Consider the following 22,266-nt stretch of genomic DNA (forward strand, 5'->3'; position numbering starts at 1 on the left):
CTATCTGCTCCTTGTGACGTTATCTTTCTTTTCTAGTTATTCTCTGAGCCCCAGTATCTTGGAATCCTCACCTCATTGTTAGACCATTTTCTGTCACTTATTGCCTCCATGTTCCAGGACATAATTCTTCATTCTTCCTGGAATGCACTTCTCTTGCCTTATTCACAAGTGCCTTTTTCTGTGATTCCTACAGTATATTGTATCAAAATTGTAACCTTTACTTCCTGTATGGTTTTTACAACTGCTTAACTCATCTGCCTCCCCTCTAAAAATCTAGATTTCTGAGTTTCCATCATCGTTGAGTTGCCAGTGTTGGCCCAGTGCCCAGCACACAGTAGGTACTCAAAAGGAGCTTAATGCATGAATAAATCACTCTCTCAGGAGGTGCAGAGAAATAAAATAATAATATTGTTAAAGCCTAATTGTTGCAAAATAGAGGCATAGATGGAGACAGAGTCTCGCAGACTTCCATCCCTTGTCAGAAGTCATGCACGTGAAAGCTCATAGGCTGTCAGTGCTAGTAGGTAGGTTGACACAGCTCCTGCACAATTTTACCATCAGTTTGGGCAGTTCACACCTGTGGAACCTACTTTGACATCATATCTGTAGTTGAGTCAGACAGTTGAGAGAAGTCAAAACCAAGAGATGACTGTTTCAGTGACTCTTCCTGAACCACTCCAGAGTTTCTCTTGGAGTTTTTCTCTCTCAGAAAATTTAACACAACAGCTGCACCGTTAGGCCAGAGCTGATTTTAGAGCTTTTATTTTTGTCCTGCTGTAATTCACATGGGCTTCCCTGGTGGCTCAGCGGTAAAGAATCTGCCTACCAATGCAGGAGACTTGAGTTCAATCCCTGGGTTGGGATGTCTAACCTGGAGAAGGAAATGGCAACCCACTCCAGTAGTCTTGCCTGGGAAGTCCCATAGACAGAGGAGGCTGTTGGGCTACAGTTCATAGGGTTTCAAAAGAGTCAGATATGACTTGGTGACTAAAGAATGCATGCCATTTTCCACTCCACACTTTCTGAGTAAATGTATCTCCAGTTGAATTTCCTGAGGACTGTGAGGCATAATTTCTCTCAAGATATTTTGGGTTTTGGAGCACTTTGTTGGTTCCAGATGCTCTGTAAGGTACTGCGGTGATGAATGTATCACTCCTGGTCAGTCTTCCCCCACTCCCCTGCACCCCCACCATGCCCTGCTATGCTGTCCCACTTTCTCTCTTGCAGGGATTGTTTCCATCATCACCCTAACCAAGTGGCATATGAGTGTTATATTTGCGTGATCCGTGCCAGAGTGATCAATTTTCCCCAGGCCTGGAGGACCATTCCTTGCATCTGACTGTCCTCAATAGTGTGGTCAGGAGCATCTCTCCTGGGCTGGAATAACCACATCCTGGACATGCATGGACCAGGCTGCACTGGGGACTGGCCATCCAAGGACACCTGCCACTCCTCCTTTGTGTTTGTTTCTTGGCTGCCTGATGGTGTCATTGCTCACTGTTACGGCCATATTCTGTTTTCCATTCAAAATGTGAGCTGAAGACTATGAACACCCCTCCCTCAAGGTGTCCTCAGTAGAAATTTTCCCTCAGAAGAGAATCACTCTTCCCCCACAGCTGGTGCAGCTCTCGGGGACTTCCTGTTTGATAAATTTTGCACAATGAGTCACTGTCTCAAAAAAAAATCAGTGAGGAATTTACTCTCTCTACGTCACTCTCTAAACCAGAAAAAGGAAGGAAAAGTGTTCTGGATGGGCACAATCAACAACCCCCAAAACCCTACCTTCTCAAGCTCTCGTAAAGGGGATTTCACACTTCCCATAAGTTTATTCACCGAATCTGCACTAGAGAATGGTACAGATATTTTGCCTGGAAGTCACTTCTTGAGTCATAAAAGACAAGAACTGACAATGGCAGGTTTCTTGTTAAGTGCTAACAAGAAGGAAGTCTAAAGTAACAGACCGGGGCATGCTTCATATTCCAGGTTCTAACTTCAGTCACGTATGTTTTCCTTACTCATTGCTTTTTCCCACTCTTTTCTCTTCTCTCATCAAAATTCTCTAGTCTCTCGCTCAATCTGCCAAACCCCTCTAACTTTCACCTCTTTAAAATCACTAGTCACTTGTATTATTTTAAATCATGACCCATTATTCTCAACTTCATGTTCCAACATTTTTCATGCACATTCATTCTGAAAACAAAATCAAATCCCTTGTTCAATCCAACTATGTGTTTTCTCCACGACTGTAGTCAATAAGATAAGCTGGAGAAAAACCACATTGGATTCCCAGCATCTGTACTCAGTGAGCAGTGAGACTTTCTGTTACTGTCTAGTAATCTTTGGATCTCTGGGTGATCCAGTCTGTGTGTTTTGTGTGTGTGTGTGTGTGTGTGTGTGTGTGTGTGTGTGTTAAGTCACTTCAGTGGTGTCTAACTCTTGGTGACCCCATGAACTGTAACCCCCCTGGCTCTTCTGTCTGAGGGATTTCCCAGGCAAGAACACTGGAGTGGATTGCCATACCCTCCTCCAGGAGATCTTCCCGACCCAGGGATTGAACCCAAACCTCTATGTCTCCTGCATTAGCTGGCAAATTCTTTACCACTAGCACAACCTGGGAAGCCCAATCTACTCTCTACTTAGTTGCTATTGCTATCACAAATCATCAGTTCTCAACTTACTCTCTTGTCCTACTATGCCCCACCTCATTTTTATGAAACAATCATGCTTCTTATTTGTTGGGCAAAATAAAGTAATTATCAAGAAATTTCTCAACTCCTTGACTCCATGTTCAAACTCATTCTTAGACCTCACTCTTCAGTTGCAGGGTAATGGGAGAGATCTCTCAGGACCAATCTGATTCTATATTCTTGTTTTCTTCCCCACCCCCATTCTCTGCCTCAGGGATCTCTCTCAAGTAATAATTTTCTCTTTTACTTAGATCCTCAATTTCTCCCTTACTATGGGCTCAGTATCTTTAGCATGGTGGTGGTGGTTTAGTCACTAAGTTGTGTCTGACTCTTGTGACCCCATGCCAGGCTCCTCTGTCCATGGGATTCTCCAGGCAAGAATACTGGAGTGGGTTCCCATTTCCTTCTCCAAACTCTAGCATATAAGCGTGCAAATTTAATTCAAAATATTTTCTCAACTCCCTCTAGCTTATCACTTTATTTTTCTCCTCATCACTGTTAACTAAAAGAAAATTGATGCCACATCATCACTCAATAAGCATTTATTTGACCAATATTTATCAAACATCTAAAATGTACCAATTGCTTGCTGTTATGGGCTGAATATTTGTGCCCCTCATGTATTCAATGTGATGGTGTAGGAGATGGGGCCTTTGGTAGGTAAACAGGGACATACGAGAATGGGGTCATGAGGGTGGGGTCCTCGTGATGGTTCAGTGCCCTTATAAGAAGACAAAGAGAAACCACTCTCATTCTCTCTCTCAACTGACAGGAGAATATAGAGAGAAGGTGGCTATCTACAAGCCAAAAAAAGAGGCCTCAGAATGAAAACCTTACCGGCAACTTGATCTTAGACTTCCCAGTCTCTAAGTCTGTGAGAAATGAGTTTCTATTGTTTAAGCCACTCAGTAGTAATGTGTTATGGAAGCCCAAGTGAAGACAATTACTAATCACTGAGGATACATAGTGAATAAGGTTGAGCCACAGCCTCAGAAAGTCTGCCATTTAGCAAATTCACATATTTGTTCCTCAACCTATTGCCAATTGGCGATTCCTTCTTCTACCGCACTCTCACAGAAATAGCACTCATTAAGGTCATTGATGGTCTCCCACATGTTAGAGCCAGTGGACAATTTTCAGGTTTTTTTTTTTCCTGGCATCTGTGGCATTGAGACTTGTGACATTGTTGACAACTCCCACTTAATTGTGAGTTTCTGCTCTCGGTGTTTCTAGGACGCCTTTTTTGTTACTGACTCTCTGGCCCCATCTTCTTGTCTCATTCAAGGGCTTCTTTTCCTTGGGCCTCTTTATTCTTGCTTTCTTTTAAATCCATTCACTTTATACTGCTACCAGATTAATTGTTCTCAAGTGCAAATTTTCTTGCATCACTACCCAGAATAAGTCCTTTAAGGGTTCCATTGCCTTCACAATTAAAAATAAGGCCCCTGAGCGGACTCTCAGGCCCTGCATAGCCATCTCATTTTTCACACACCAGTCTCATCCAGTCTCAATTTTTCCACACACCGTCCCTTTAGCCACCTCAGGCTCCAGGCAACTGTAGTATTTCTTGTCCCCAGAAATTGACATGTTATTTTACTTCTTTGTCTTAGCCCATTTCCTTTCCTTGGAACATTTTGTCTCTCCTGCTTTTATAAACTCCTCCTCACTTCAGAAGGCCTGAGATCAGGATCTACTTGCTATTACCTACCTCTGAATTGGTTCTCTCTTGTATATTCCCATAGCCCTCACCAGTCACCTCCCTCGTGGCATGTATCACCTTTGGCAGCAGCATATTTATGTGCTTGTCACCCTCGCCGAATAGTGAACTTCTCAAGAGAGACTCAGTCTTATTTCATTTCTACATACGTGCAATAGGGACAAGCAACTATTTTTGGAGAGAGTTACAGAGGGCATAGGAAGAAGTGGTGAAAGTACAAAGAGGTATGACTGGGTCTCTGCTGCCATATCAGTAAACAAGTGTTGGGGGAAACACACTGACTGAAAGTACCCACTTTGACCAAGCTCCAAAGTAATCATTTCCATGAGTTGTTTTATGACAGGAGGTCCTAATAAGGAACATGGAACTAACAAGCCACTACCAACCAGAAGAATTTGGGAAAGGTCAAAAGGAGATGCCACGTGTCCTACCATCTCCCAGAATCCTCCTCGCTGAAATGCATCTTGGCTGAGCAGTATGTGCACCCCTACGAATGACCCTGTGTCAGAGTGATTAGCCAGAGTCAACCCGGAAACTAATCCTGAAACTGCAAGGCATGTGACAGAGCAGTTCTCCTGGGTTCTTTTACCTTGCTGCTCTCTGCCTGGGCTTCCCTTCCCAATAAGATCTCTTGCTTTGTCAGCCCATGTCTCTGTGGACAATTCATTTCTGAGTGTTAAACAAGAGCCCACTCTCAGGCCCTGGAAGGGGTCCCCCTTCCTGAAACACAAGGATGTCAGAGTCACCAGCAATTGCAGCCACCACACGTTTATAATACTAATAGGAGGAACTTCTGTTACTGAGTCCAAGATTGTTCCGCAAGCCACATGACATGTAAATAAATTGGGAGACAAGGTTTTGGGATGAGGAATTAATGACTTTATTTTAAAAGCCAGGAGTTCCAGAAGATGGCATACTAATGTCCTAGAGAACCATCTTGCTGGGGTCGGGATGGTAGCTTCTTTTATAGAACAAAGAGTGGGGAGATGAGGAGGTAAAGTAAAAAGGGCATATGTGTGTGTGTGTGTGTGTTTGTGTGAAGTTGCTTCAGTCGTGTGTTCAATTCTTTGCAATGCTATGGACTCTAGACCACCAGGCTCCTCGGTCCCTGGAATTCTCCAAACAAGAATAACTGGAGTGGGTTGCCATGCTCTCCTCCAAGGGATCTTCCCAGCCCAGGGATTGAAACCATGTCTCTTATGTCTCCTGCATTGGCAGGCGAGTTCTTTACCACTAGTACCACCTGGGAAGCCCCAAAAGGCCATAAGTTGCAAATATTTTCTGGTTTTAGCCAGACCCTTGGATGGGATGTGTAGGATATTTCCACTGACTATAATAACAATTCTAAGACCTACCAATAGAGGCTTGCACTTGTTAGGTAAAATTTTATTAAAATCAGAGTTTAATACATCAGAAAACATTTTATGTTTAGTAATGATAACAAATACAAAGTTAATAATTTATTTACAATTCTTACTGCACTCTGCAGATTACATCCATTATCTTTGCAAAACTCCATGAAATAGATACTAATATTATTTTATTTATGGATTTATGAGCTAGGTTCAAAGGAGTTAAAATTTACTTGCTTCAGGACACTTTGGTGCCTGGATTTGAACCTGGTTTGCTGTTGTATATTTTTACCAACTGATATGTAATCTTGATACAAGGAAAAAAACTCTTAACCTAATTAAAGGGACATTAGTAAGTACATCAAGCTGAAACTCTGCTAGGAATGGCCTTGTCTGTCTCTGCTTCCCACAATATCCCCAGATTGTAGCATGAGTTGCCTCACCTCATAAGGGCTCATTGAATATTTGTGAAATGAATTAATGTTCAAAATGCCTTAAAGAAACACATCTAGCTGCCTTCATGGAAGGTTCATGCAATTTGAATCTATGCATATTATACAGCATTGAAAGAGACTTATGTAGTAAAGTTAATAAGAATTATAATAAATAAAAGACATTAAATGCCAGGGTTAATTAAGTAGACTGAGCATTACCACCTAACTCCGCATCAGCTAATAAGTAAAAAAGAACAACCCAAATTAAATTAATCCAATTTTCCTAAATGTCAATCCAGAGTAAGGGCCAAACTTTTACTTAATATTCAACTTTATTTCTTCCCTGCCCAGTTTTAAAGAGCCCTCTTGCAGCTCTTATGTTTCTAACTGATGAGATGCCAGATACCGGCTTAAGACCTATCTGCAGTTGGGAGAGAAATGCATTTAAGATCCATTGTGATGTTACAGAAAGACAGAGACAAGCCAAACAAAAAAGTGACTTTTAACTCTTCTTCCATCATTTTGATCATCACTAATGATGAATCATTATCAGTGGGTGACAGTGACAGAACCAATGGGTCAAAGTTTGATGTAATCCAAGCTCATCCTTTATAGGATTGAATAACAATAATGAAAGATGGTATTAAAATCAGATGCTACTTAGACTATCATTAAAAGGACCATTTTGAAATTCCCCATTCTATGTAATATTAACAGAACTTTTGTGATTCATAAGGAAATATGAATTGCTCTTGGACTCTTTGACCTCAGGGAGTAATTGAGCAAGACAGATTCTTTTAATTCAGTGGTTGCTTTATACAATGGAAAATCACTTGTGGCACAAAGTGTGTATCAGGCACCATCAACTTCTAACATGTCAGAAATTTTCACTTTAATGCATATTTTTCAATGACTGAATTTTCCAAAGGACATAATGTATTTCTCAAAAAAAAAAAAAAGAAAGAAAGAAAGAAAGAAAGAAATCCTTGGCAGTTAAAATGACTTTGTTTCATACACATGTGTGAAATTGCTAGAAAATCTCGGATTTTCTGTAGTGTTGGGCCCTATTTAGTGTCATGTCAAATGTTTGCTCAATCAAATTTATCAAAGAGGCAATTGTAGGATGAAAAAGAAAATAAATTCCTTAATTTTATGTGAAACCAAAGACTGTTGCTCTATGTGTAACATGATAAAGAGGAGCTTCAGACAAAGTGTTGCTGAGCAACTTCTAGAAGATACCATTGCAAAGCAACACACAAGGGTTTCGCTGGTGGCTCAGATGGTTAAAAGAAACACACACATACACAAATGATGAATTTCAAGGTGATCAAGATTTATAGGCAATCATACATTAGCAGTGGATGTACATGGTAAAGCTGGTGTTGATGGAAGATAGATGTCTCCATCTATTTCATTTCAAATATGAACATAGTAGGATTAGCCTCTCCTCCTAGTGATTTCTCATAATTTTCCAAGAATTCTAGATTTAGAGAAAAGGTTCCAGCAGAAACCAAACAAAGCTACATTTGAAGAAGAATGAAGTAACTGTAGGGCTGTATTCATGAAATGTGTTATTTAATCTTCATTGCTTTTCAACAAATCCACTGCATAAAAAGTGGTCAGAGCTACTGAAGAGGCCATTTTTTCATAGTCATTATTTAGACTAAACATGGATTGTTAGGACTCAAGGATTTCTTTGACAATGTAGGAAAGTAAGTGAATCATTTCATTTCCTAATTTTTATTTCTTACATGACTATTCTAGTGGTGTTGCATCTTCATAATTAATCACACTTGAAAGAAAGTGAAGTCGTTCAGTCATGCCTGACTCTGCGACCCCATAGATAGTAGCCTGCACCAAGCTTCTCCATCCATGGAATTTTCAAGACAAGAGTACTGGAGTGGGTTGCCATTTCCTTCTCCAGGGAATTGTCCCAACCCAGGGATCGAACCCAGGTCTCTCACGTTGTAGACAGACGCTTTACCGTCTGAGCCACCACTTGAAAGACTGCTAAATGATCCAGTTGGCCTACTGAAGAAGGAAGAACCAAAAAAGCATTCACTAAATGAACTTTCTTGCTTTGTTTTTGAAGAAACAGATTTATTTTTTGTTTTCTCTGAATTGTTCTTTATTCTTGTATTTCTAAATCATATTTAAGTTGATACTCTAAGTTATAACAACCTAAGATCATGTATAACAACAAAAACAAATTCCAACTGTCAGTGCAAATGAGAATGTCTATATAATTTAGAAAAGACAAAAGTTCTCCACATAAAAATTTAAGTTGTCTAATTGCATACATTTCTTTAAAATTGAGTGATATAGCTTGAAGGTACTTGGTGGAGATTTTAGGAGGAAAAAAAAAAAGCTTTTCCAGGCCTTGTTTTAATTGTCAATGATTCTGAAACTTTAGTATTTCTGTGAAAATTACTGACATTCTCAAAAGAAATGTAAAATTGCATGATTTGGAAGAATAATAATTTCCTGGAAGATAATTAATGCATTTAACAAAGTATATCCAATGATTTAGAAATAATACAGAGGCCCAGAGATGTTAAAAACATGTCCAATGTCACACGTTTAGTTTCTATTGAATCTTGGACCAGAGCTTTGCTTTTCTGATTCACAATCTAGTGTTCTAATTGAACTATTAAACATCAAGTTTATCCCTGGTTTTGCAGTATATAGTTTAAGAATGTTATTAAGTTACTTCTGAAATGGAATAAACATGGCTTCATCTTTCTATGAAACTGTTTCCGCCTTTATGTATATAGATATTTAATTTATAAGACTCTTCCTATCCTTTACTTAGTATGGCTTTAATAGCCTTAAATATGGTTAAAATAGTATGTTTTATATTATGACTTTTACCACAAAATTTTTTTAATTAAAAAATAAATTTTAAAAATCCTCAGAATGTAATACTGGCATTTGAAGACTGGGAAATAAAACTGATTCATTTTAAACTCTTGAGAAAGCCCCCTTTGTTTATTTATACTTCTAGTTTTAGCAAGAAAATCTGAGCCCTGTGTTTGAATAAGTTTCATCCAAGTGATGAAAAGTACAACTACTACTAATCCATTAGGCAAATTGTGACTTTTAGTCCCAAGTGTTAAGTCAATCCTATCATGATTTCTATTAAGTCCTTTAAAGAAAAGTATGATCGTGACTTCTTGAGGTCTCTAGGGCCTTACTTTTTGAGAAGTGAAAGAGACCTTAGTCATTGTGCTTTTATATTTAGAATGATCTGACCTAACAATAGTGCTGTGGGAAAACTGCATTTTACAACTGAAAGTGATGGGTTATTTTTTCAATAATTACAATAAACTTGCAGAGAAATTCTACATTGAATTTGATTATAAGCTGATAAATATCTTCCATTAGTGAATTAAATGATAATGGAAACATGATTTTGTTCCTGTTCTGGTTACAGAGAAATCAAATATTTGCTACTTCAGGATCTTTTTATCACTTGCTAATGACAGGGAATTTGTTCTAGTGACTCCAAGGAATTTACAGGGAAACATGTCCTGTATTCTGGAAGTAAGTGACCCACTCTGATGGTCTTCTCAAGTAGTCCAGGGGTCTCGGTGATTTGTAGCGCATAAGTAGGTAAGTACCACTGACAGCTATCAGTGTTCCAAAGAGAAAAAGTCCTCTATTTATCACCTGTAAAAAGAGTAAGAACTTTCCTTTTATTTGTTCAAGAGGTTAAAATCTTGAAAATAGACTTCATTCTTAAACAGCATTGTTTCCTTTCCTATTTGTTCTTCAATGTGAAACAGATTTCATTGCATGACCACTAGGTGAAGTCCTGCAATGGCTGGTAATTTGAAGCTTCCTACCTTCCTCTCTTTCTCCTCTCTCTTCCCAGAAATTCCTGATTCCACATGTTCTGTATAAAGAATTCTTAGCATTCAGTCTTTGTCCAGCCACAAAGAAATCCACAATTGAAAAGAAAAAAAAAAAGAACTTTGAACTCTGTCTTGGAAGAAGCCACAAGTGATTCAGTCACTGTTCAAACCCTGCGTGAAGTGTCCCTAAGAAGAGTGGTGGGTCCAACGAACCTTTGTGACTTGGAAGATGCACATTCAAAGACTTAGGCACCTTCACCGTCTACAGTCTATCAACCATACAAGCCGAGGAGTCCAGCCTGGGTTGTGTGCATTCCCGTATCATCCTGGCCTCTAACATTACACCAGTGGTCCTACATTTAACTGCCTATTGCTACCTCTTTCCCTTTGGACTTTTAGCTTTTTGAGGGCAGGGACCTTATTTTATTCATCTATGTATGAATAAATCTCGATTCATTCCAATCTAGTCTCTATAAGCAAAGTAATCTTTCTAAAATCCACACCTGAGAATGCAAGTCTCCTTTGTTTTCCGATTTTCCTTAAAATAATATTCGTGATGTTTCGGGTCCTACTTGCTATTCCAGCTCCTTCTCCTGTCATTCTCACACATATGAGCTTCTTCCAGCTCCACCGAATATTTGCCACTCTGAATGTCTGAGAGGTTTTTTCAACCTCCACCCTCCTTCCCCAAGTCTACGACCATTCCCCTCCAGGGCAGTGCCTCTCCACTGCAAGTGGCCATTTCCTGTACTAGTCTCTGGCTATACAAAGGGTAAGGGCTGCCTCATGTTCATCACCATGCCTAGCTCAGTGTCTACATACTAAATAGAACTATTTATTTAGTGAATGAAGTTGTAATATTTCCACAGTGGAAGATCAGGAATCTGAATCTCCATATATGGCATCTGTGAGTGGACTGCCCAAAATTAATGTGGATTAGATTGTGTTTTAAAAGTGATTTGACTTTGTCCAATTTTTTATGTTAAAATCATAGGAATCTCAGCATTGGAGGGAATCTCATTGCATTCCCATCTTAAGTCATTGTCAATCACTACAATACTTAGATGTTTTTCTCAAAGAACAAATATAATTTTGTATTACCTGTTTTGTTTTTTTTCAGAAATAGAATCATTTGTACTTGTTCAGTTGCTAAGTTGTGCCTGACTCTTTGCAACCCCATGGACTGAAGCATGCCAGGCTTCCCTGTCCTTCACTATCTCCAAGAATTTGCTCAAACTGAAGTCCATTGAGTCAGTGATGCCATCCAACCATCTTACCCTCTGTCACCCTCTTCTCCTCCTACCCTCAATCTTCTCCAGCATCAGGGTCTTTCCTAATGAGTCAGCTTTTCACATCAGGTGGCCAAAGTATTGGAGCTTCAGCTTCAGCAAAAGGCCTTCCAAAGAATATTAAAACCAGTCAATCCTAAAGGATTTTGCCCAATTTTATAAATTAAACCCATAGGAGTATTGCATGAAGAAAGTCAACTGCTAAATAAAAGTAAAAGGTCATGCTGCTAAAATAAAATAAAAGGTTTAGAAATATCAGCATCAGTTTCTTTTTGGAATTTCTTCTCTTTAAGAATTGCCTCTTAAGAGGCAATGGGAGTTGCCTCTTCTTTGTAATTTTGTTCATTAGGCATTCTGTCACCTGTGTAGCCAGGACATTTTTTATTGGAAGGCAAACACTTGGTGTCTGTTTCATTATTTCCATATTTGTCTGAGGTAAACATAACCATAACACTGTAAACTTCAACATATCAAATTACAAGTAAGTGTAACTTGTTCCCACCTTTTTCTGCCAGTACCAATGCAGCACTGCTTCATGGTATCTTATTCTGGAAAAGGTGACCTGTAAAAGTTTAAAAAGTATTCTTCAGTATTCTATAATGACTAAACAGAAGATTAAAATGAGGAAAAGTCTTAAATCCAGACCTTACCATGGTATAAAGAGGAATAAAGGTAGATGGCATAATAGCATGAAGAAGTCTCTCTATGTTCTTTTGGAAGATGAACCACCTTGAGTTGACGTGTGCTCGCATCTGTAATAATGTAAGGAGTCCCAAAGCGTATCTTTTGAAACGTACCTTTAATTGTTTACTACAACTTATTATCACTCTTCATTCCCATTCACCACAAAGCCAGACTCAAAGTAGTCAAATAAATTCTTGCTTCCTATCCATTTCAGTCATTTTCTTTTCAACCAGTGTCACAGGACAATAACTTGAAAAGGTACAGCAATTATGCAAAACCTGTTAGAACTCTATTTTGCTCGAGGGTCAATTCTATTTCAGCAAGTGTTTGCATGAATCTGTGAGTTGTCTGTGAGCCCAAGATTTGATTAATTTCTGTTATTTTCTGGTCAGTTTGCAACATTATTTTGGCAAGAAGAGATCTTTTTAAAGCTATGCCTCTAGGTTTAGTCCATATTCAAGATAAATCTTATGTTATAATTGTCCTGTTTTAAAGACAAGACAAGATATCTCAATGAGAATTCCAGAAGCTTACAGAAGCTCAACTTCACCACATATGAAAAATTCTGCTTAAGTTGAAGTCTATTTTATTTATTTCTGTCTTCAGGAGATAGAAAATAGCTACACTCTTTGTAAAAATGTATCTTGTAAATTTCTTCATTTGATTGAAAAACTATAACCATAATCATTTACTGTGAGTTTTCATGTGACTGGCTCAAAATAGAATTGTGGTTTTCTTCTGAGTATTAATCTATTGACTGTGAATTTCTTTGGTGTTACATATTTCTTTCAGTACAAAAACCCCCAAAGATTATTTAATGCTACTGTAAGTTCACAGCTTATAACGTTAAGAATGGAAAGGTTATTTAATGTCTCTTAAATTTTCCAAATATATTAACTCATATCAAAAATATTTTTTCATTAAAACAGTGTATTACAAACTCTACTAAATGTCTAAGGCTTGAGCTTATGAATGATCAGATACTGAAACCAGACACTTTTTCATTTTTGTTACCTTCTAAATGTCCCTGAAATACAGATGAAGATGGTGTGTGGGGGTCATTATCACTGTCTCTGCCTTCATATCTCAACCATGTAAAAAGGAATGCTCTGTGTGTGTGTTTTCCTTTTGCACCTATTCTTACACAGCATGCGTGAGGTGGGGCTGGAACAAAGATAAATTAAAGAATGTTTATTAGAATATCAGTGCATGATCTTATTGAAAAGAACAAAACCTTCTCACTTACCTCTATGTAATTGTACATGGATAGGTCTGAAATTGCATGGTCATCTGGAACTCTAAATCTTGAGAATTCTGGAAGACACATACCTAGAATCCAAGTTAAATAAGATATCTTTCCCAAAACTGTCTGTTAAAAAAATGTGCTGAACTCTATACAGTTCAAATTAAATGGTGTATTCTCTACCAGTGTTCTCTCTAACCTTATAAAGCTATAGACAACAAAGCTGTATGACCAACAATCTATGAATACTGAGCAATAACAATGGACATTTCCCATCACCTATAGTTTAATAAAATTATGACAAAGACTATGAAATATACTAGATTAGTAAATCATCATTTTTTACTTCACAAATGGAAAGCAGTACATACTCTCGTTTTTGTTCTTCCTTGCTACCCCATGTAAATTTGTTTCATTTGAACCTAAGTCACCTGGCTTCCTTGGTGGCTCAGATGGTAAAGCATCTGCCTGCAATGTGGGAGACCGGGGTTCGATTCTTGGGTCGGGAAGATCCCCTGGAGAAGGAAATGGCAATCCACTCCAGCACTCTTGCCTGGAAAATCCCATGGACGGAGGAGCCTGATAGGCTACAGTCCATGGGATCGCAAAGATTTGGACACAACTGAGCGACTTCATTCCACTTCACTTCACCTGTTTCTGTAGTGTAGTGGTTATCACATTCGTCTCACATGTGAAATGTCCCTGATTCTATACCAGGCAGAAGCAGTCTTCGCTTTGGGCTTCCCTGGTGGCTCAGACAGTAAAGAGTCTGCCTGCAGTGTAGGAGACCTGGGATTGATCCCTGAGTCAGGAAGGTCCCCTGGAGAAGGGAATGGCTATCTGCTTCAGTAGTCTTACCTGGGAAATCCAATGGACAGAGGAGCCTGGAGGGCTACAGTTATGGGGTCACAGAAAGTCAGACATGACTGAGCAACTAACACTCACCTCAGCTCACCCTGTAGCTTAAACATCAGCTCCTCCATTATTCTCTTATCTCTCAGTGGAAGGCCCCATGTTTTACTCATGTTTGAAAACTTAAACTGGTATAACGTAAATACTGAATAGATATTTTATAAAGTAATGATTGATATAACTTCACAGGGCCAAACAACTCCCATTTTTGGGAAGCCATTTCTAAAGTCTGAGAGTGCGCATGAGTACAAGTCCCAGCTTCATCACTTTCTAGCTACTTGGCTTTGGGCAAGTTACTTAAGCTTAAATTTCCTAAGTTGTAAACTCTAAGCTTAAATTTCCTTGGCTGTAAACCAGGCACAAGAATAGTACCTATGCCCCTTGTTTTTCATGAGATAATACATTTTAAAAAATTGCAAGATCCCCAACACGTATTACATGTTCAGTGATGTTAGTTATTATTGTGATAATTAGTTTTATCTATGTCTTATAACTAAAACCAATATTGACAGTATGTTCTGCTATATAAGCTCTCAATCTATCTCCACCATTGTCATCACATGAAACCAATGACACAAGGACTAAGAAGCGAGAAAGCAAAATACCTCTGGATCCTAAGCATCTCAGATAACTGGGAAAGAAAGTAAGAAATCCAGAAGAAATTTACCTAGAATCCATAATCTTCTCAGATTCAGACACTATAGTGTCCACTGACACCCTATAACACTCAAAATATTTTTTACTCTGAGCTTACTTTATTCCAGCCTTTTTTTAAAACTTTTTTTTTCCCTTGAGGGATAGCTGATGTACAATATCTCAGAAGGTGCAATGGTAAAGAATCCACCTGCCAATGCTGGAGACCCTTGAGATTGGGGTTCAATCCCTGGGTTGGGAAGAGCCCGGGAGTAGGAAGTGGTGACCAACTTTGAAAGTCCATGGACAAATGAGCCTGGCAGGCTACAGTCCTTGGGGTTGCAAAAGAGTTGAACACCACTGAGCCCACACAAACAGTCACAGTCACATTACATGAGTTACAGGGGTATAACAGTGATTCACAATTTTTAAAGGTTATACTCCATTTATAGTTATCATAAAATATTGGTTATATTCCCTGTGTTGTACAGTATATCCTTATAGCTTATTTATTTTATACCTCATAGTTTGCCCCTCACCTTACCCTTTTACCCACTAGTAACCACTAGCTTGTATCTGTGAATCAGGCTTTTTAAAAAAAAATGCTTTACACAAGTCACTTGATTTAACCCTCACAGCTTTCTGAAGTTGGTATTATCCCCACTTTATTGATGGAAAAAAAAATGAGACTTTAAAAAAATAAAGTGACTTGTTCAAGGTCAGAGGGCTAATAAGTTGGCAAGTCAAGACTGGAATCTGGAGAAAACAGAAGGCAGAGGAGTAGGTGGACATGGAGTACAACTCTCTCCATGGACACATCAGGAATGCACCTTCAGACACAGAAGTGCATGCAGAACACTAGCTGAGTGTGGACAGGAGTACCTGACCAGAGGGAAAGAATATATAGAATCACGCAAGACTTGGTAGGATGAAGGAACTAGGGGAAAAAACAGGAGTGTTAGAAGGACTGGACCTGCCCTCAGTGGGTGGGGGCACAGAAGCAGGGGTCCGATCCCCTCATTGGGGCAATTGTCTGAGTCAAAGGAGAAACATTTAAAGCTGAGAGTGAAACAGCTGATCTGTGGCAGCCTAAATGGATTGAGAATCAGACAGTCCTTGCTGTAGCCGTATATACCTCAGAGAGGGACACAGGTCTCCTGGAAGGCGCAGTGGCTGGGAGTTGAAGTTTAGGGATTGTGGAGCAATCCCAGGCTGAGGGCTGCTGTTGACTGTGGAAAGACAGATCAAGGGGATATGAGGGAAGAGACTGGTGGGAAATGCCTGTGGAGGAAAGCCAGGCAGCCACGGAAGCAAGGCGATACTGCTGAGTCACATGTAGGGTGTGGAGCCATCACCATAGCCTCTCTCTCTCCACATACCAGCATCAGCTGCTGAACAATAGAGAGGTTGGCCCATCAAGCGCCTGATGCACTGAACTACAGAGCAGGACCCCACCCGAGGTGCTCCTTTAAGTGACTGATGTGCCGCTGATCTACAGAGTAGGATCCCAGCCACGGAGACCCCTCTATGTGCCTGATGCATGGAACAACAGAGAAGGACCCCAGGCAAGGGAGCCCTCTAAGTGCCTGAATGGACAGAGCTACAGAGAAAGACTGGCCAAAGAGGCCTACTGATCGTCAGCTACTAGAGGCTCGAAACAAGACTGTTAGGGCCATGACTCCTATGGTGGATGCAGTCCATGTTCCCACACACTTGGTGCTGCCAGGGTCCCCACAAGCCAAGCAGCTGCACCACCTTCACAGTCAAAGGTGCTCTCACTGGGGCAGAGCTGCCACAGGCAAAAAAGTCTTAAGTCTATGGGCGCAGGGTTGCTTCGGTTGTGTCTGAGTCTTTGTGACCCTGTAGACTGTGGCCTGCTGGGTTTCTCTGTCAGGGAGCAGGGTTCTTCAGGCAATATTGGAGCGTATTGGCCAATACTGGTTGCCATACCCTTCTAGAGCACTATATTTCTTGCTGTCCTAGCCGCCAACTCCCCTGAGTACCTGGTGCTGCCAGAACCCCTGCAATCCAAGCAGAGGTACCACCTCCATACCTGGCCCTCACAGGGGCAAACCCAAGTCCTCCAGGGGGGACTCATGAGCAAACCCCAGTGGATGACCCACATGCAGAGGTGGAAATAAAACCACAATTAAAACCCAGGGGCAAGGTGGCTAAGGAAGAAGACCCAAAACCTTCCCACCAGCTGTACAAGCTGCAGATTAAATCCACACGATCCACTAGACAGAATCTGTGTCTACGGAATATACAAAAGATCATTGAGAGTACCCGCAAAAGAAAATGCACTAGTTCTGATAGCTGTGACATTGGAGGCAAGAACACATAGGAGCAGGACCAGATTAGAATTTGAGCTGCCCCCACAGCAGGTCCAGAGATGAGCACAGTGTTGGAGGACATCCTAGGCAGGTGAGGTGGACTGTGACTCCCACTGAGGGAAAGGACTCTGACAGCAGTAACTCAAGAAAAACATTTATTATTCTTATGTTTTGACTTGTTGTGTAAATTCTTTTGGATCTTTTTTCTTTGTTTTTCCTCCACCACCCCCCCCCCACCTTTCTGTTGTAGTTGTAAATTTAATTGGCACTGTGAAATCTAATTAAGCTTTTGAGATTTTTTTTCTTTTTCTATGTCACATTTTTTATTGTTGTTATAAACCTCTGCCTCTACACTGGGCTTTTGCAGTTCTGTGGAGTTTCCCCCCACTCCCACTTTTTTTCTTCTTTTCTCTTCTTTTCAATTTTAATTTTTTAAACCTATTATTATTATTATTTTCTATATTTATTCCTTTGTTTGCTTTTCCTACTATTCTTTTCTCCTTGCAGTTAATCTTGAAAGTATATAAATCTTCTTCATATACCTCTATTTAATTTTGCATATCTATTTTTTCTTTCTTTTCTTTCTTTCCTTTTCTCTCAACATATTTGTTAGTTTTATTTTTATTGCTTTATTCCCCAATTGGCACCTTGCCTTAGTTTTGTTTTCCAGTTTGTGCTTTAGTTAGTTTTGTTCTCATAGATATAATTCTTTATTTCCTCTGTTCTCAGGGTCAGTCTACTCTATTTTTGTTGGACTGTTTTGACTTTGCTTATGGGTATATATGTATATGTGTATATTCTATTATTTTAATTATTACTTGCCTGATTTTGTAACTGCCATTTGTCTGAGGTTCATCTATGGTTTCTCGTTTTCAGATATTTGCTTTAATCTCACTTAATGCCATAACAAACCACTTATGGAAACTTCATTCCTGACCAGAGATCAAGCGTTGAGCCTTTGGAGTGGGAGCACTGACTTCAAGACCCTAGACTACCAGAGAACTAACCCTAGGAAGTATCAAATAGTGAGAACTCACACAAAAGGAAACCACTTGAATACACTACCCAGCATTACCCAACCACTAGGAGAACCCTGTGCAGGATGCCTCATCTAAACAGCAAACAAAACAAAAGTACACACCCAACTGTCAGCAGACAGGATCGACAGGATTACCTCCTCTCTCAGCCTTGCCCATCAGAGGAAAAACAGACACACAAGAAAAACTCAGCACAGATGTCACCCTATACAAAGCTTACACAAACCACTGGACCAACATTAGGAGGGCGGAAACCAAAAGGAAGAAAGAATTAAACCTTGAAACCTGGGAAAAGGAGACCTCAAACACAATACATTAAAAAAAATAATGAAAAGGCAGAGAAATACTATACAAATGAAGGAACAAACTAGAAACACAGAAGTCCAAATAAATGAAGAGGAAATAGGCAAACTATCTGGAAAAGAATTCAGAACAATGATAGTAAAGATGATCAAAAACCTTGAAAACAAAATGGAGAAAATGCAAGAATCAATTAACAAAGACCTAGAAGAATTAAAGAATAAACATACAGAGACAAGCAACACAATTACATAAATTAAAAATACTCTAGAAGGAATCAATAGCAGATTTTCTGAAGCAGAAGAATGAATCAATGAGTTCGAAGATAAAATGGTAGAAATAACTTCTGAAGAGAAGAATAAAGTAAAAAGAATGAGAAGAACTGAGGATAGTCTCAGAGACCTCTGGGACAATATCAAATGCACCAACATTTGAATTAGAGAGGGCCCAGAAGAAGAAGAGGAAAAGAAAGAGTATGAGAAAAATTTTTAAGAGATTATAGTTGAAAATTTCCCCAACATGGCAAGGGAAATAGTCAATCAAGTCCAAGAGGCACAAAGAGTCCCATACAAATAAACCTGAAGAGAAACACTCGAGGCACATACTAACCAAACTAACAAGACTAAACACAAAGAAAGTATATTAAAAGCAACATAGGAGAAGCAACAAGTAACGTACAAGTGACACCCCATACACTTAACAGCTGATCTTTCAGCAGAAACTCTGCAGGCCAGAAGGGAATGGCAGAATATATTTAAGTATTGAAAGGGAAAAATCTACAACCAAGATTATAGTACCGAGCAAGGATCTTATTCAGAATTGATGGAGAAATAAAAAGGTTTTCAGACAAGCAAAAGTTGAGAGAATTCAGTACCACCAAACCAGCTTTATAACAATATTAAAGGGACTTATATAGTCAAGAAATACAAGAGAATAAAAAAGATCTACAAAATAAACCCAAAACAATTAAGAAAACGGCAATGGGAACATATATATCAATAATTACTTTAAATGTAAATGGATTAAATGCTTCAACCAAAAGACACAGATTGGCTGAATGGATACAAAAACAAGACCCATATATATGCTGTCTACAAGAAACTCACTTCAGACCTAAAAACATATAGACTGAAAGTGAAAGGATGGGAAATTATATTCCATACAAAAGGGAAGCAAAAGAAACCTGTAGTAGCAGTCCTCATATCAGACAAAATAGACCTTAAAATAAGGAAGATTACAAGAGATAAGGAAGGACACTACATAATGATCAGGGGATCAATCCAAGAGAAAAATGTAATGATTGTAAATATCTATGCACCCAACATAGGAGCACCTCAATACATAAGACAAACACTAATAGACATAAAAGGAGAAATTGATAGTAACACAATACTAGCAGGAGACTTTAACACCCCCTCACACCAATGGACAAACCAAAAAAACAGAAAATTAATAAGGAAACACAAGTCTTAAATGATACATTAGATGAGCTATATCTCATTGATATCTTTAGGACTTTCCATCCAAATGCAGAAGGCTAGAGCAGCAGCAGCAGCATATCTTCTTCTTAAGTGCACATGGAACATTCTCCAGGATAGACCATATCTTGGGTCATAAGTCAAACCTCAGTAAATTGAAGAAAATTGAAGTTATATCAAGCATCTTCTCTGACTAGAATGCTATGAGACGAGATACCAATTACAAGAAAAAAACTGTAAGAAACACAAACACATAGAGATTAAACAACATGTTTCTAAATAAGCAATAGGTTACTGAAGAAATCAAAAGGGAAATCAAAAAATTTCTAGAAACAAACGACAATGAAAACATGACAACTCAAAACCTATGGGAAGCAGCAAAAGCAGTTCTAAGAGAGAAGTTTATAGCAATACAATACTACCGCAAGAAAGAAGAAAAACATTGAGTAGACAACCTAACTTTACACCTAAAACAACTGGAAAAAGAAGAATTAAGCCCCCAAATTAGTAGAAGAAATCATAAAGATCCAAGCAGAAATAAATGAAAAAGAAATGAAAGAAACAACAGTAAAAATTAATAAAACTGAAAGCTGGTTCTTTGAGAAGATAAACAAAATTGACAAACCTTTAGCCAGACTCATCAAGAAAAAAAAGAGAAAAGAATCATATCAACAAAATTGGAAATGAAAAAGGAGAGGTTACGACAGACAAAGCAGAAATACAAAGGATTTTTAAGAGATTATAGTTGGAAATTTCCCCAACATGGCAAAGGAAATAGTCAATCAAGTCCAAGAGGCACAAAGAGTCCCATACAGGATAAACCTGAGGAAAAACACCCCAGACACATAATAATCAAACTAACAAGACTAAACACAAAGAAAGTATATTAAAGCAAAAATAGATACAAATAAAAGATTTTAAAATTGAAAAAATAAAAAACTAAAAAAAAAAAAAAGATACAAATAGATACAAAAATCCTCAACAAAATTTTAGCAAACAGAATTTAGCAACCTCAGAAAGCTCATACACCATGATCAAGTTGGGTTTATTCTAGGGATGCAAGGATTCTTCATTATATGAAAATCAATCAATGTGGTACACCATGATAACAAATTGAAAGATAAAAACTATATGATAATCTCAACAGATGCAGAAAAAAGACTTTGACAAAATTCAGCACCCATTTCTGATTAAAACTCCTCAAAAAAATAGGCAGAGAAGGAATCTACCTCAACACAGTAAAGGCCATATATATCAATCTACAGCAAAAATTATTCTCAGTGGTGAAAAACTGAAAGCATCCCCCCTAAGATCAGGAACAAGACAAGGGTGTTCACTTTCACTGCTATTATTCAACATAGTTCTGGAAGTCCTAGCTACAGCCATCAGAGAAGAAAAACAAATAAAAAGAATTCAGATTGGAAAAGAAGAAGTAAAGTTCTCACTGTTTGCAGATGACATGATACTGTACATAGAACACCCTGAAGATAGTATCAGAAAATTACTAGAACTAATCAGTGAATTTAGCAAAGTTGCAGGATACAAAATCAATATGCAGAAATCATTTGCATTTCTGTATACTAACAACAAAAAATCAGAAAGAGAAATTAAGGAATCAACCCCATTCACCACTGCAACTTAAATAATTAAATATCTAGGAATAAACGTACCTAAGGAGACAAAAGAACTGTTCACAGAAAATTATAAGACACTAATGAAAGAAATCAAAGACAAAATAAACAGATGGACAGATATTCTGTGTTCCTTGGTAGGAAGAATTAATATTGTAAAAATGACTGTATTACCAAATGCAATCTACATGTTCAATCTGATCCCTATGAAATACCAAAGGCATTTTTCACAGAACTAGAACAAAAAATTTCACAATTCATATGGAAACACAAAAGACCCCAAGTAGTCAAAGCAATCTTGAGAAAGAGGAATGGACCTGGAGGAATCAACCTTCCTGACTTCAGATTATATTGCAAAGATACCATCATCAAAACAGTATGGTACTGGCACAAAAACAGAAATATAGACCAATGGAATAAGATAGAAAGGCAAGAAATAAACCCATGCACATATGGGTACCTCATTTTTGACAAAGGAGGCAAGAATATTCAATGGGACAAAGACAGCCTCTTCAATAAACAGTTCTGGGAAAACTGGACAGCTACATGTGAAAGAATGAAATTAGGAAACTTCCTAATACCAAACACAAAGGTAAACTCAAAATGGATTAAAAACCTAAATGTAAGAAGAGAAACTATAAAACTCTTAGTGGAAAATATAGGCAGAACACTTGATGACATA

At 38.6% G+C, this 22,266-nt stretch overlaps 2 protein-coding genes across 2 annotated transcripts in view; one reads left to right on the forward strand and one right to left on the reverse strand.

The window, feature by feature from the left end:
• On the forward strand, nucleotides 488-8,557 carry OPN3 (opsin 3). The gene is given in 4 exon segments (XM_018059939.1): nucleotides 488-524; nucleotides 1,228-1,251; nucleotides 1,254-1,522; nucleotides 6,542-8,557. Coding segments are annotated over 4 exon segments (594 nt in total). The 3' UTR covers nucleotides 6,806-8,557.
• KMO (kynurenine 3-monooxygenase) overlaps nucleotides 7,503-22,266 on the reverse strand; it is a 67,851-nt gene continuing 53,087 nt past the window's right edge. Inside the window, 5 exon segments of the mRNA XM_018060276.1 lie at nucleotides 7,503-9,719; nucleotides 9,722-9,859; nucleotides 11,836-11,895; nucleotides 11,984-12,085; nucleotides 13,264-13,346. Coding sequence (XP_017915765.1) covers nucleotides 9,666-9,719; nucleotides 9,722-9,859; nucleotides 11,836-11,895; nucleotides 11,984-12,085; nucleotides 13,264-13,346 — 437 coding nt within the window. The 3' untranslated portion in view covers nucleotides 7,503-9,665.

Source organism: Capra hircus, chromosome 16 (genome assembly GCF_001704415.2).
Source record: "Capra hircus breed San Clemente chromosome 16, ASM170441v1, whole genome shotgun sequence".
Lineage (NCBI taxonomy): Eukaryota > Metazoa > Chordata > Mammalia > Artiodactyla > Bovidae > Capra > Capra hircus.